Source organism: Dendrobates tinctorius, unplaced genomic scaffold (assembly GCF_039654945.1).
Source record: "Dendrobates tinctorius isolate UK_male_01 unplaced genomic scaffold, ASM3965494v1 ptg000143l, whole genome shotgun sequence".
NCBI classification, from domain to species: Eukaryota; Metazoa; Chordata; class Amphibia; order Anura; family Dendrobatidae; genus Dendrobates; species Dendrobates tinctorius.
The window spans coordinates 40,809,490-40,825,414 of NW_027361810.1; the positions used below are offsets into that span (position 1 = coordinate 40,809,490).

Consider the following 15,925-nt stretch of genomic DNA (forward strand, 5'->3'; position numbering starts at 1 on the left):
GCCGGTTTGTGCTCTTATTTTATTCCCACTGCTCCCCTGAGTACTCCATTTAAAAATAAAAAAACTTTATTTAGTAGGCCCAATATGAAAATGTATTATGATTGTTCATGGCTCACCAGATAATTATAAGAGCAGCCTAAAAACACGGCTCTAAAGAATCTTCGTGGTAAAGATTAGTGATGAGCGAGTATACTCGTTGCTTGGGTGTCCTCCCGAGTATTTGGGCGCGCTCGGAGATTTAGTTTGTGTCGCCGTAGCTGCATGATTTGCGACTGCTGGACAGCCTGAATACATGTGGGGATTGCCTGTTTGTTAGGAAATCCCCCATGTATTCAGGCTGTCTAGCAGCCACAAATAATGCAGCTGCTTCGACACAAACTAAATCTCCGAGCGCGCCCAAATACTCGGGAGGACACCCGAGCAACGAGTATACTTGCTCATCACTAGTAAAGATCCTAAAAAATGCTAAATGAGCACATCGGACCCAATAGATTAAAAGGTTCTCCGGAACAGTAAGGTGGATCTAATTAAAAAAGAAAAACAAGGAGCAGTATATCTAATATAAAAATAAAATAGGCAACTGTTGAACCTAGTGACAAGTCATCTGTAATACTCCTAATTCATGATGGTCACGTTCACACAGCCATGTTAAAGGGCAATTTGAGCAACATTATAATAGTTTCCATAGCTGGACCTCTCACTGTTTGAGCTCGTGCACACAACCAATTTTCTCGATGACTTCTATCTGTGGTTTTCATTCAAACCTGTGATATTCTATGGGGCTGTGCAGGTCTGATTTTTTTTTCACTCAGACCAAGTGGTCCACAGAAAAAATAAGAGGCATTTTAATCTGAGTGTCGGCAATGTAAGTTTATGGGTCCGTGAAAAAATCTGGACCACACTTAGATGACATTCGAGTGTGGTCTGATTTTCACAGATGAACAGAATGGAGATGGTGGAGAAACTTTTTTTTTCTCTCCGTATCTGAGAAAAACTGATGCAACTCTGATGCAACTGTGATTAAACTCTGATGCACCTTTGATTAAACTCTGATGTAACTCTGATCAAACTCTCATGCAACTCTGATCAAACTCTCATGCAACTCTGATCAAACTCTCATGCAACTCTGATCAAACTCTGTTGCAACTCTGATCAAAATCTCATGCCACTGTGGGGAGGAGGACTCCAAGACAGTGAATGAGCAGGTACCCAGGGGGCCGCCATCAGGGTTCCTGAGGGAATGATACTGGGAGGGCAGTAAAAGGAAAGACTTGACTGAAGTTGTCACGGAAACAGGGGGCGGGGCAAGTTTAAAGGGAGCAGGGGGCGCGCTGAAGTGGCAGTTGACAGAGAGCCGGACAACAGACAGGGAGCCGTGTGAGACAGAGAGAACCGAGGGAGCGGACGGTGTGTTGTGGAGAGACCGACAGGGGCCTGTGAAAGGAAAGCTGTGGACCCACCGACACATGAGACTTGAGAGCCGGTCACCGGCGGCCGCTCCCCTCATACAGTCGCATACAGCCGCCCCCGCTGTTTCCTGCCCTGTTGTGGCAAGTCCATGACCTCTACTGACAGCTGCGACGACAGACCAGTCCTTTACAGCGGTCAGGACACTGCCCCCCTGCCTTGTCCCTAAGCTGCGGCCGTGTCATCACCAGGCCCAGGAGGCACCACCTCGCTACAGGCGGCAGGAGAGGCCCCCGTCCGGTTTGCTAAGGGGCCCCAAGCAGAGGTTGGTGATCGGTTATATTTAGAGACTGCGTCATAACTCCGCGGTGGGACGAGAGCCGCAAGGAGACGCCTGTTGCGCTCCACTGGCATCGTTTCTTCAGGGCCTGTTGTGCCCCACCGGCATCGTTTCTTCAGGGCCTGTTGCAACCCACCGGCATCGTTTCTTCAGGGCCTGTTGCGACCCACCGGCATCGTTTCTTCAGGGCCTGTTGCGACCCACTGGCATCGTTTCTTCAGGGCCTGTTGTGCCCCACCGGCATCGTTTCTTCAGGGCCTGTTGCGCCCCACCGGCATTGTTTCTTCAGGGCCTGTTGCTCCCCACCGGCATTGTTTCTTCAGGGCCTGTTGCGCCCCACCGGTATCATCTCTTCAGGGCCTGTCAAGCCCAGTTCCGTCCCGGAATATCGAGGCGTCAAGGCAGCCGCATCAGCGACCCCTATGCGGCCACGCTTGTGATTCCTAACAGATCCCCTGGAAGGATAAGTTTAATATAGGAGATTAGGACCCGTAGTTTGGTCATACGTGGCCTATGGCACTGGGGCAAACAGGGTTAATCGCATTACAATAAGGAAGTGTTGTTAGGATTGTTGAGTCCCTGCGTGGACTAGTTTGTTGTTAGCACTTTTGGTTTGCTCAATATAGCCCCAGCGGCTACATTTTTATAAAAGTTTATTCCACAAACCACACTCAGTCTCGTGTCTCGTCACTGCATGCTGCAAACCTGCTGAACCCCACACTTGGCGTAGTCGGCAGGATGCAGTCTCCGAGCGCAGACAGTGGTGCCCCAGATCAGGGTAGAGCTGTAAACTCTACAAATGATGGGGGTCCCCGTACCAGCATATCATTGGGGGCCATGCTGAACAACCTGCCTAGATTTTCTGGCTCCAATACTATGTTATGGAGCTGGATAGAGCGGATACGGGGGCTCTTTCGGATGCACCCAATGACCCCTGATCTGGAGGCCGAGGTGGCACTCATGGCACTGGATGGGGAGGCGCGGAGGTCAGTGATGTTGAAACCTCCGGGGCACCGCAACACTTTTGAGAAAGTGTTACAGATAGTAGTACAGACCCATGGGGACCCTACTAATGTGGGAGAGTTAAGAACCCGCTTGTTTAGTCGGATGCAAATAGAGTGGGAGACAATCACAGAGTATATGAATGTCCTTCAAGAATTGCATATGGTTATAGAAAGAAAGGACGGGGTAGGGGCAGGACCTGTTGACATTACCCTACGTGACCTACTGGTGACTGGTTTGTGAGATCCATTAGTCAAACAGGCACTGCGGGAACAGATCAGAATGAATCCCCGAATAGATTTTTCAGAGGTGGGGAGTTAGGCACGTGCTCGAGAGCAGGAGCAGGGGATGGCAGTCCCCGTGGGGAAAGTCCGAGGTGTGGAGGCCTCCGCGAGTGTAGTCGAGGAGCCTCAGTGGGTAGAAGAGATGAAGCAAGAGCTGAAAAGTATTAAGGGCGAGTTGGCCGAAGTAAAGAGTAGAACCGAGACCGGGACTGGACGATCTAGCTTTAACCCCGGCTCTTGGGGATCACGCTCCCCGCGTGGTGGTCAGCCTACACAGGCCCGGTGTTGTGAGTGTGTAGAACCAGGCCACTTTGCCCGAGAGTGTCCGCGGCATGGGAGATACCCACCCTGGCGGACATTAAACTAAAGGGTTCTCTGGGCTCGGGGGACGCCGCTCGGAGTCGAAAACCACAACTAGGGGTGGTGGATGTCCCGAAGATTTGGTAGCAAATTGTCCGGTGGTTTGGGCAGAAGTGGAGGGCCGGGCCGTCCGTTGCCTGGTGGACACGGGGTCATAAGTAACCACTATGCCCGCAACATACTTTCAACAGAACTTCCCGGAAGCAGCAAGGCCTCAGTGAGGGCCCGTGATCAAACTAGTAGCTGCCAACCAACTGCCGGTCCAAGTTGCCGGAGTGGTGTGGGTGCAAGTGACGCTGTGCGGTAAATCCCTTGGCCGCAGAGGAGTGGTACTGACTCAAGAAGAAGCTGATAAGCAACACCCCGTCACCCTAGGCATGAATGTTCTACGAGAGTTCGGCAACCTACTGTTCAATGACCCTACACAGAGGATACTGAAGCAGTGGTGTTCTCGCACATCCCAGGGACAGGTATTCCCGCAGCTGGTGTGGGAAGCACGGGTACATCAGGACCGCCAGGAAGGCGAGGCTCTGGGTAAGGTCATCATGCCAGCCACTCCCCTGCTTGTGTTACCTCCTGGACAGACTGTGGTGGCACTGCCCATTCGAGCCCCGATACCCTTGGAGGGCCTGGAGGTGCAGGTGGAACCGTGTCACTCGGAGCACTTACCTCCTGGCATACTGGTGGCCCGTTCCCTGGCTACCATGCAAAAAGGAGCCGTCCTGGTACGCTGCGTTAACCTCGAAGACCGAGACACCGTTCTGAAAGCACGGACTGTACTGGCCAAACTAGTAAGGCCTTTAGAAAAATTGCTGCCAGCTCCGGCGGTTCAATTACTAGTACACCCCGAGGATCCTTGGGGAGTAACAATACGAACCTTACAGGCCCATGAAGTCTCGGCACAAGAGAAGGGCCGAAATATTTTGGAGCAGATGCGGGCTGAGCTTTCTGGATTAACTGCGGCCCAACTCTCACAGATAAAAACATTGCTGGGACAGTACCATGAAGTATTTGCTAGTCATGAGGACGATTTTGAGTGTACCACCGCCATCACTTATGAAATCCCCACAGCAGGAGCGGCCCCTATCCAGGAACGATATCGACAGATTCCGCCACAACTCTATCAAGAGGTGAAAACTTTGCTGTCCCAAATGCTGCGAGAAGGGGTGATACGGGAAAGTCAAAGCCCCTGGGCAGCCCCAATCGTGTTGGTCCGAAAGAAAGATGGTACTCTACGATTCTGTGTGGATTATCGTAAACTGAATGCTTGCACTATTAAGGACTCATACCCGCTGCCCCGCATAGAAGAATCCCTGTCCGCCTTTGGGAAGGCAACATATTTTTCGACCCTGGACTTGGCCAGTGGGTACTGGCAGGTGCCCATGTCAGAGGAAGATAGGGCCAAGACGGCGTTCATATTGGCCATGGGACTGTTTGAGTTCAATCGGATGCCGTTTGGGCTGGCCAACGCCCCCGGGACCTTTCAGCGATTGATGGAGCGATGTCTGGGAGATCTCAACTTTGAGGCCACGTTGATCTACCTGGATGACAACGAAGATTGTCTCCCAGGACCCGGAGGCCCTCCACGCAGTAATGAGTCATCTGACACAATTAGCCCGCCTGCACCAACCAGCTCACCGATGTCCACCACCCCAGACAACTCTGCCCCAGTTGAACTTAGACGCTCTGAGCGGTCAACAGCTGGCAAACCCCTCGAACGATATGAGCAAGATCAATTCATATGGCAACGAACATTGAAACCCCTACGGACTGAGCTCAATAGACTAAGGTCCTCGCCCGAGGACTGGCGAGCTTACAGGGTGGGGGAGTGTGGGGAGGAGGACTTCAAGACAGTGAATGGGCAGGTACCCAGGGGACCGCCATCAGGGTTCCTAAGGGAACGATACAGGGAGGGCAGTAAAAGGAAAGACTTGACTGAAGTTGTCAGGGAAACAGGGGGCGGGGCAAGTTTAAAGGAAGCAGGGGGAGCGCTGAAGTGGCAGTTGACAGAGAGCCGGACAACAGACAGGGAGCCGTGTGAGACAGAGAGAACCGAGGGAGCGGACGGTGTGTTGTGGAGAGACCGACAGGGGCCTGTGAAAGGAAAGCTGCGGACTCACCGACACATGAGACTTGAGAGCCGGTCACCGGCGGCCGCTCCCCTCATACGGTCGCATACAGCCGCCCCCGCTGTTTCCCGCCCTGTTGTGGCAAGTCCATGACCTCTACTGACAGCTGCGACGACAGACCATTCCTTTACAGCAGTCAGGACACTGCCCCCCTGCCTTGTCCCTCAGCTGCGGCCGTGTCATCACCGGGCCCAGGAGGCACCACCTCGCTACAGGCGGCAGGAGAGGCCCCCGTCCGGGTTGCTAAGGGGCCCCAAGCAGAGGTTGGTGAACGGTTATATTTAGAGACTGCGTCATAACTCCGCGGTGGGGCGAGAGCCATAAGGAGACGCCTGTTGCACCCCACTGGCATTGTTTCTTCAGGGCCTGTTGTGCCCCACCGGCATTGTTTCTTCAGGGCCTGTTGCTCCCCACCGGCATTGTTTCTTCAGGGCCTGTTGCGCCCCACTGGCATCGTTTCTTCAGGGCCTGTTGCGCCCCACTGGCATCGTTTCTTCAGGGCCTGTTGCGCCCCACCGGTATCGTCTCTTCAGGGCCTGTTGCACCGGCATCATTTCTTCAGGTCCTGTTGCGCTCCACCAGCATCGTTTCTTCAGGGCCTGTTGCGCCCCACCGGCATTGTTTCTTCAGGGCCTGTTGCGCCCCACCGGTATTGTTTCTTCAGGGCCTGTTGCGCCCCACCGGTATCGTCTCTTCAGGGTCTGTTGCGCACCACCAGCATTGTTTCTTCAGGGCCTGTTGCGTCCCACCGGTATCGTCTCTTCAGAGCCTGTCGAGCCCAGTTCCGTCCCGGAATATCGAGGCGTCAAGGCAACCGCATCAGCGGCCCCTACGCGGCCACGCTTGTGATCCTAACAGACCCCCTGGAAGGATAAGTTTAATATAGGAGATAAGGACCCATAGTTTGGTCATATGTGGCCTATAGCACTGGGGCAAACCGGGTTAATCGCATTACTATAAGGAAGTGTTGTTAGGATTGTTGAGTCCCTGCGTGGACTAGCTTGTTGTTAACACTTTTGGTTTCCTCAATATAGCCCCAGCGGCTACAGTTTTATAAAAGTTTATTTCACAAACCACACTCAGTCTCGTGTCACTGCATCCTGCGAACCTGCTAAACCCTACACCACTCTGATCAAACTCTCATGCAACTCTGATCAAACTGTGATCAAGCTCTGATTAAGCTCTGATCAAACTCTGATCTAAATAAAGGGAGCATTTTTCTCGGATGTGGAGAAAACAGTACTGTGAACCAATCCTTTTACTGAAGATCACCAATGAATCTTAGTAAAGGTATTGCATTTGAAATATGGACATCAAAATGCCACCATATTATTTGCAAATGAAAGTGGCCTTATAATAGAATGGAGTGTCCATCAAATTTCTCTTTCCAAAATCTACTGGACAAATGGCTCTTGAGTGATTCTTTATTTTCTCTTCATGAACAAACACCTGTGGGGTCCGGACAGATTTTCTACTTGTTAACTTATCAACAGTCTCCATTCTGTGGGTATCTTGAATGTAACCTTGGGTTGTTTAAGCTATTGTGACATTTTCAATCAAGGGAAAAGGTATATTTTACAATTCGCCTTTGTACAATTCAATCCTTACTCCCACAGTTATCTTAAGACCAAAGGCTGTGCAAGAGTCACCATTATCAATAAGTATGACTATAGGTCATGGTACCTATCCTTCATTGTGAATGTATGTATGTTATCATATATGCATTGTGTTTAGATATACCTATGGAAGCACAAGACTACAATTGTACAAAAGAATCACACGAGCAACAATTATGTTGTATAACTAAAAAACTGTCATAAGACTTCGCAAAACTCAATAAGGCAGGATATTGGGAATAATTCATATCAGACTGGTCTACCACAGTTTATTATTCCTTGTAGGACCTGGACCAGAAGGTCTCCTAGATCTAGAAGACGGTTCTTTTGGAATCTCATTTTTGCAGTAGTCCTATTTTTCCTGTAGAAGTTGCAGAGCATTTTCTATGCCCTTTATACTCCATACCATACTAATTATGGCATAGACAGATTATATATTGAAATGTCAGCGATATAATACCAAGCAACTCCTCTGTCATCCAGATCAGTGACTATACTGGAGTATGGGTGAGCTATAGCACAAAATGGTTTTAGATCCTCAAAGGGTCCTCAAAATTAGGTTATGAGTTAATTTGCACAGCATATTAGAGCTTATAAACCATTGAGTATGGGCCCATATAGAGAAACCAACCAGCAGACGGTCATTTGACGACCTGGAATAGAATTCTATCTGTGCAGAACAATCGTCATTACGATGGGACAATTTTATTCCCATTACAGAATGGAGCGGCAGGTCAGATGCCCAGCCACAGCACCATTTATTTTCTATGGGGCTGCTGGAAATACTCAAGTGAACTACTTGACAGCCCCAAAAAGAATGAATAATTGGTGGTCATCAAACATGTTGCACTGTTGCTACATTTTAAAGTACCCGGTTCTATTGAACAGTGCAGGTCCAAGAGGTCGGACAACCACTTATCAATAAGTTGTCACCTAGCCAATGGATAGATGATAACTTGTCTTCAGCAGCCAACCCCTTTAATCCAGGCATGAATGATCCAAGCATTTAGCTGATTCATCCTGTGATTGCCGCCATGTTTACACAAGCCAATAAGCAGCAAATGTCCCAGATTATCTGTTCGTCTAAATGAGCCTTATCTCAGAGAGCCGTTGAAAAGATGACAATCTTTGGCCATATCAAGATCTTTAAGAGATGAAAGAAGAAAAATGTATTTACCATTTATCGGAGACTTTTGGGTTTCCATGAAGTTATCACTGCTAGGGATAAGATAAGAATGATATTTTTAGATCTAACTATACAGAACGTACCTATAGTCAAGGTTTGAAAATGTTAAAAACATTAAAGTAGGAACATCGAAGACGCCTCCAGTACTGTTAGTTGTAAGAATTTCCAGGACGATATGCAGAACATTGTGACACTAAAAAATCATGACAGTAATAAAACATGATATATGTGCACCAGGGTTCTGTTCACCAGTTATAGCAGTGCTGTTAATTAGTTGTCGCTGCTTACTATATGATATTTTAACAAGTTATAAATCTCTATAGTACTACAGGTGAGACAGGTGAGGCTAAAGGTGAACCTACTGTAAGTAAAAAAAAAATTAATGTTAAATTAAAAAAATGCCCTTTTTTCCTCTGGTCTTTCCTATTTCCCAGAATCTCCTCTCGGGTGCTGGAGTATACAACAGCTGCAGAATTGTGCTGAGGGAGAAGGGTCACTGTATTAACTCAGTTTATGTGCGGGCAGTTCCTCTCTTGTCTGTATTGTATGATCTCTCAGGTAGTGGTGTAATTATAGTCTGTTGGGCCCTGATGCAAAATTTTGACCTGGGACCCCACCTGCATGTTGGTCCGGTGTATGGGTCCTTGTAGCGTTCTAGAACCTATATAAACATGTGTATTCGTCCTCCATGTAATAATGTACCCTGTCCAGTCTTCTACCTGTAATAATGTCCTCCATCCTAGCTTGTTCCAGTAATATTGTCCCCTATTCTATCCCCTTCCAATAATAATGTCCCCCTCCTGGCCCCTTCCTGAATTAATTTCCCCGTCCTGCCATCCTAGGCCCGTTCCTGTAATAATGCCTCCCATACTATAACAATGCCTCCCATCCTAGGCTCCTTTGTGGTATAATGTCTTCCATCCTGGGCCTCTTCCTGGTATAACATCCTCCATTCTGAGCCTCTTCCTGGTATAATGTTTCCATCCTAGGCTTCTTCCATTAATAATGTTCCCCCGGCCCCTTCTTGTAATAAAGTCCTCCTCCTGGCCCCTTCTCCATTCTGGGCCTCATCCTATTACAAAGTCCCCCATCCTGGACCCCTTCCAGTCATAATGTGTCTCGTTCTTCTCCAGCACATTTTAAAAAGAAGCAAACTATTATTGTTGCCTTCCCCTTCTCCCACAACGTTCTGAATCCTCTTCTATAGCTGGAGCAGAAGCTGGCAGCTGACTTTGACTTGCCAGCATAGGCAGTGCATGACGTCACTGCCATGTGCTGCCCGTGATTGGCAAACCAACGTCAGCTGACAGCCTCTGATTGGCTGGTGGCATGTATTGTGGTGCAAGGAACCGGCGGGTCTCTGCACCACAATATATTTTAGCTGAATGTGTGTTCAAAAACACACATCCATATAAAATGCTTACTGCTGTGTGTGGGTCCCCCTCTAATACGGTCGCGGTCACACCCTCTGCGACTTTGAACATTATGCCCCTGCTCTGAGGTTTGTGTGTGTGTGTGTATATTTTTTCTTATTATCCTCCATTTTACAAAAATACTGATTGTGATTTCTGTGAATTCCAAGTTAAACTGTTCATTCTCCCACAATATCTAAGTTGAGGATGATTGTGCTGAAAGAGAAGAATCATCAATGCCTGGTAAGCTTGGCCTGGTCATATATTCTATTATATCATATATTTTCCCTGCAGTGGCAGGCTGCGGCTTTTCACAATGATATCTAGGAGTTTCAAAAGATAGATCAATGGCAATCAGCTGATCGCCTACTTTCAGAAAGATACTGGCTTGTTGACACAACCCCATTTAAGGGGCTTGAACCGCTATAACATTCATGCAATATTTTCATGCTGACGTTCGATCTGTGGGCATCATGGTATAGAACTAAGCAAACTGATACATAGTTTTATTGGAAAATTAAGCAATTTGTTGGTCTAGATCTGCTCATATTGAGCTTGGAGTCCGGTGGGAGGTTGTAAGCAGTGATTGACAGGCTTCCATGCACGACTAATTATTGCTCACTGAAGGTTTTTAGGTGGAAAAATTTCTGGGTTATAACAGGCATCTAAGGGGTAATGTTTCTCCTCGTGGTGAGTGACATGCCTGGCATTTCAGTTTTAGTAGGCTTACATGTCATGCAATGCAACTTCTTGGAAATGAAATATGCCAATTGCCTCTTCAGAGAAGAAGTGGACTTGAACTGTAATTGGAAGTAGCAAAAGGCGGAGCATTACATGGCTTATAAGCCTACTTACACTGACATGCCAGGCATGTCAATCTACACCAAGAGAAACATTACCCCTTAGATCCCAGTCTTAAGCATCTCATACAGCCAAATCAGATCTCATACTTTGCACTAATGAGGGGTAACACCCTGAAACACCATGTCTGCAAATTGAGATTCTAGTTTGGCTTTTATCCTAAATCATATGGCAAGGCTCGTTAAAGGGTCGATATTGACTTTTCGGATTTCTACTTCCAATAGGTGGCACTACAGTTCGAGTTATCTTCCTCTCTGAAGAGACAACATGGATTATCGCAATAATCAAATAAATTAAGGTAGTGTAACATTGTTATTTCATTAGCATGAACTATCACATTTTTCCAACATAATGAATCATAATATTGTCGACCAGTTTATTCAGCGCTGCTTATTCAAACGTAATTATATTATGTTGAGTTAACGTGTAAAGACTTTATATCATAGTTCAAAGATCCCAGCTGCCCTTATCTAATTGCAACAATAACAGCCTGAACAATTCTTACATCGTTAAACTCCCGGTGCAATCAAGTAATGCAATAATTAAGAATGGATTTAGGCACTCAATGTCAAATAACAGAAATGAAATATGCAATATAGGCTGAGGCCACACAACAACCCTATGAGTGAAAATGGTATGGATGGCTGGAGATGACCACAAGACATCTGATCAATTTAGTGCAAATATATTGACTGTAGGTCATGTCACTGTTATTGCAACTATCAAGCTTTACCTTTAGGCCGGGATCACACATGCGAGGAATATGGCCGAGTCTCGCATGTTAGTACCCGGCACTGCCGCCGGCACTCGGATCGGAGCGTGCTGCCGCATAGCAATACATGGAGCCGCATGCTCCACTCCTGAGTGCCAGCGGCAGGACCGGGTATTAACACGCGAGACTCGGCCGTATTCCTCGCATGTGTGATTCCGGCCTTACAGGTACAAGCATGTAATTTTCTAGCCAGTTTACGGATCATTAAGGACTTCCTTCTTTTACTGATCAGTGTAGGTTCCTGCTAATGAACCTATATGTTAGGGCTGCAGGTGAACGCACGGACCAAGGACAGTGGCACATTGGGCTAGACTTGTTGGATGACATTTGGAACAGTGAGGATGTAGTCTTTGGGATATTCAAGCAAACCATTGGAGCAGGACAGACAGGAAGCTACAGAACCAGAAGTGTAGGCAAACACAGGAGTTGGGGTTCTAAAGTAGACCATGAATTGCTTCAGGACAATGTGAACAGATAGACCCTAGAGGTGATCCGATAGCTGCTACTGCACAGCCACCTTGCTACAGAAATATTTAGAAAAAATATTTCCTAGCTAGAAAAAATGTTTCCTCCTACAAGATGGCGCCACCTGTGTCCATTAGGTTTCGCCCTATTGGTGCCCTCTGGAGCCTCCTTCTCAACTTGAGTCTAAGTTTGAGTACCATGTACAGCTATGTCTACATATATGCCACTGTGCGTGGAAGAACATTGAAGAAGCACCATGGCTGTGTTATTGCTCTGATTATTCAGGTCCCATGGATTATATCTAGAGGCTCCTGTTAAGGCGCCGAATTTTCAGACTTTGGGGGGTTGAGATAGTTATATGAAGAGCCCTATTTCATCCCATTGTCATACAGTCATATGTTAAAGTTTGGGCACCCCTATTAATGTTAACCTTTTTTCTTTATAACAATTTTGGTTTTTGCAACAGCTATTTCAGTTTCATATATCTAATAGCTGATGGACTCAGTTATATTTCTGGATTCAAATGAGGTTTATTGTACTAACAGAAAATGTGCAATCTGCATTTAAACAAAATTTGACCGGTGCAATAGTATGGGCACCTCAACATAAAAGTGACATTAATATTTTGTAGATCCTCCTTTTGCAAAAATAACAACCTCTAGTCGCTTCCTGTAGCTATTAATGAGTTCCTGGATCCTGGATGAAGGTATTTGTGACCATTCCTGTTTATAAAACAATTCCAGTTCAGTTAAGTTTGATGGTCGCCGAGTATGGACAGCCCGCTTCAAATCATCCCACAGATGTTCAATGATATTCAGGTCTGGGGACTGGGATGGCCATTCCAGAACATTGTAATTGTTCCTCTGCATGAATGCCTGAGTAGATTTGGAGCGGTGTTTTGGATCTTTGTCTTGCTGAAATATCCATCCCCTGCGTAACTTCAACTTCGTCACTGATTGTTGCACATTATTGTCAAGAATCTGCTGATACTGAGTTGAATCCATGCGACCCTCAACTTTAACAAGATTCCCGGTGCCGGCATTGGCCACACAGCCCCAAACCATGATGGAACCTCCACCAAATTTTACTGTGAGTAGCAAGTGTTTTTCTTGGAATGCTGTGTTTTTTAGCCTCCATGCATAACGCCTTTTTGTATGACCAAACAACTCAATCTTTGTTTCATCAGTCCACAGGACCTTCTTCCAAAATGTAACTGGCTTGTCCAAATGTGCTTTTGCATACCTCAGGCGACTCTGTTTGTGGCGTGCTTGCAGAAACGGCTTCTTTCGCATCACTCTCCCATACAGCTTCTCCTTGTGCAAAGTGTGTTGTATTGTTGACCGATGCACAGTGACACCATCTGCAGCAAGATGATGCTGCAGGTCTTTGGAGGTGGTCTGTGGATTGTCCTTGACTGTTCTCACCATTCCTCTGCCTTTCTGATATTTTTCTTGGGCTGACACTTCTGGGCTTAACAAGAACTGTACCTGTGTTCTTCCATTTCCTTACTATGTTCCTCACAGTGGAAACTGACAGGTTAAATCTCTGAGACAACTTTTTGTATCCTTCCCCTGAAAAGCTATGTTGAATAATCTTTGTTTTCAGATCATTTGAGAGTTGTTTTGAGGAGCCCATGATGCCACTCTTCATAGGAGAATCAAAGAGGAGAACTACTTGCAAGTGGCCACCTTAAATACCTTTTCTCATGATTTGATACACCTGGCTATGAAGTTCAAAGCTCAATGAGGTTACAAAACCAATTTAGTGTTTCAGGAATTCAGTAAAAAGTAGTTAGGAGTGTTCAAATCAAGAAAATGATAAGGATGCCCATACTTTTGCACCGGTCAAATTTTGTTTAAATGCAGATTGCACATTTTCTGTTAGTACAATAAACCTCATTTGAATCCAGAAATATAACTGAGTCCATCAGTTATTAGATATATGAAACTGAAATAGCTGTTGCAAAAACCAAAATTGTTATAAAGAAAAAAGGTTAACATTAATAGGGGTGCCCAAACTTTAACATATGACTGTATATAGTGCAAATACAGTATGTCTCCATGCCCGTGCATGTATGACTTTTTTACTAATTAGGATTTATAATGAAACCATGCATTCTATCTTGTCTACAAAAACGTGGCCGTGAAAAAGTGTACTGACCATCTATTTTAAATTATCTCACCCACACAAACAAACATAAGTCTAATTTCATAATAATAAGTAGGAAAAAAACTTTTTGGTGTATAGAATGAAATGGATTGAAAAAACAAGGGACGCTAAAACAGACCATGTCTATATGACCCTCAACAATTTTAGCTAAGTGCCACAGTGATTACCCACCAAGTCATCCTACTTCTGGGTGCAATGATACCAGATATCATAGCTTACTAATGCAATATATAACAAAGTAAACACTAAGTCCCTGATTCATCATTTGCTATTTTTTTAAGTCACTTTCCACTTTCATCTTTTGGTATTAGTTGTCGTTTTTGGCACCAAATTCATCAAACTGGGGCACACGATTCATGAATTTGACACAAATTCAAAAATTGTATTCTTTACTGCACTGAACTGCTTTTGCTAAAAGGTGCAAAACTTGAGACAAAAGCTTGGCATACTCGAAAATACACCCGGGGTGGTGGGGGGGGGTTAGTACTGGAGTGAAGTTGCGCCAAGTTTTGAGATTTTTTTAAAGGGAATCTGTCACTGTCACCCCATTTTCGGCCTATAAGATGCGGCCATCGCCATCAGGGGCTTATCTACAGCATTCTGTAAAGCTGTAGATAAGCCCCCGATGGTGGTGGCCGCATATTATAGGCCGAAAATGGGGTGACAGATTCTCTTTAAATGTCCCAATTGATGAATCAGATGAAAACATCTGGAATCGCTAAACAAAAAAAAACCAGAAGAATAATTATAAATTAAACTTCAAAAAGGTGCAAAAAATAAGGAATTGGGTGCAAAGATAAAAAGAAGCAAAACACACAAAACTAGGCAATGATAAATCGGGAGCTATGAGCAATGCCATTCCAAACCTCACTTTTGGCCAGTCATGGTCAGTTTAGGGTCTCACATAGGAGGTTTATAAGAACCCTACAGGTCTTTTGGCACATCACTTGCTGCCATTTGATGCCTTCTTAATCATGTAGCACTGGCTACAAACATGGCACTGTTTATTTTTCTTTCTTTTTTATTCCTTTATGTGAACTTGAGGCTCACTGAAATTATTGGTCTATAGCACTACATATCCTGTACAAAATGCATTACGTCTTGACATGAAAAGTAACTAAAAGGAATTACCAACATACACAATAAAATAATGAGTAAATTAAAAGTTACTTACAATTTTTCCTCTACTAGTGACTATTACGTGCTCCAAGTGGCAATAATCAATGTTTGTGTAGTTGTCTTCTGTTCTACTCCTGGGATTTCTTGTCACTGCGTTGATCCCTCTATCATTTGCTATTAGTATGTTGATCAGTAGTTCACACCCTGTGTTAAGGAGCGAGTACGTCACGTGGAATGCTGGATAATCTGACCGAAAATTGTGTCTCATAGAGAATCTTTGCATTTCACTTGCCTTAAAGCATTGATTAACCTTCTTCCTGTTCCATCCTATATTTTATCATACCAGATGGTTAATCATTATGTTGTCATTGTATTCCAAGGAGTGATAAAGGTCCCATTAGTCCCATGTAATTCACAATAATAATCTGAGCGTGTAGACCCATCAGCAAGGAGTAGAACCAGTATATAACCTAACTGTTGTGTCTAGAAGCCCTTGGCCGGCACGGACAGATGACGATAGTGCAGCAGTGTGGTCCTGATGGAGCCATGGAAGCTGATGTGGCAGAACGGAAACAGGAGGAAAAAATGGAAACCATGGGGTCCAATGACGCAGAGTTGAGTTTACGGCAGCAGGCTGAGTTGTAATCTACAGGGAAGTAGAGGAAACTCAGCAATGGGAAACCAGTCAAGAAGAGCTAGGTTTCTTAGGCTATAGGTTGATGGATTTATATCTACCTTCCGACTTAAAAACAATTAAACTAACATGTTGATTGAAAGGAAGAAGAAAAATATGAGTCAGATGG

At 45.6% G+C, this 15,925-nt stretch overlaps 1 protein-coding gene across 2 annotated transcripts in view; it reads right to left on the bottom strand.

Moving 5' to 3' along the window:
• Nucleotides 1-15,415, bottom strand: part of LOC141049384 (bile salt export pump-like) — a 127,643-nt gene extending 112,228 nt beyond the window's left edge. Inside the window, exons 1-2 of one of the 2 annotated variants that reach the window (XM_073545806.1) lie at nucleotides 15,178-15,415; nucleotides 8,316-8,353 (exon numbers count right to left, since the gene is read on the bottom strand). In XM_073545806.1, the coding sequence (XP_073401907.1) occupies nucleotides 8,316-8,343 (28 nt within the window). In that variant the 5' untranslated portion in view covers nucleotides 8,344-8,353; nucleotides 15,178-15,415. Of the gene's footprint in view, nucleotides 1-8,315; nucleotides 8,357-15,177 lie in introns of both variants that reach the window. The other variant, XM_073545804.1, reaches the window with a different exon arrangement.
• Between the last annotated feature and the right edge of the window lie 510 nt (nucleotides 15,416-15,925).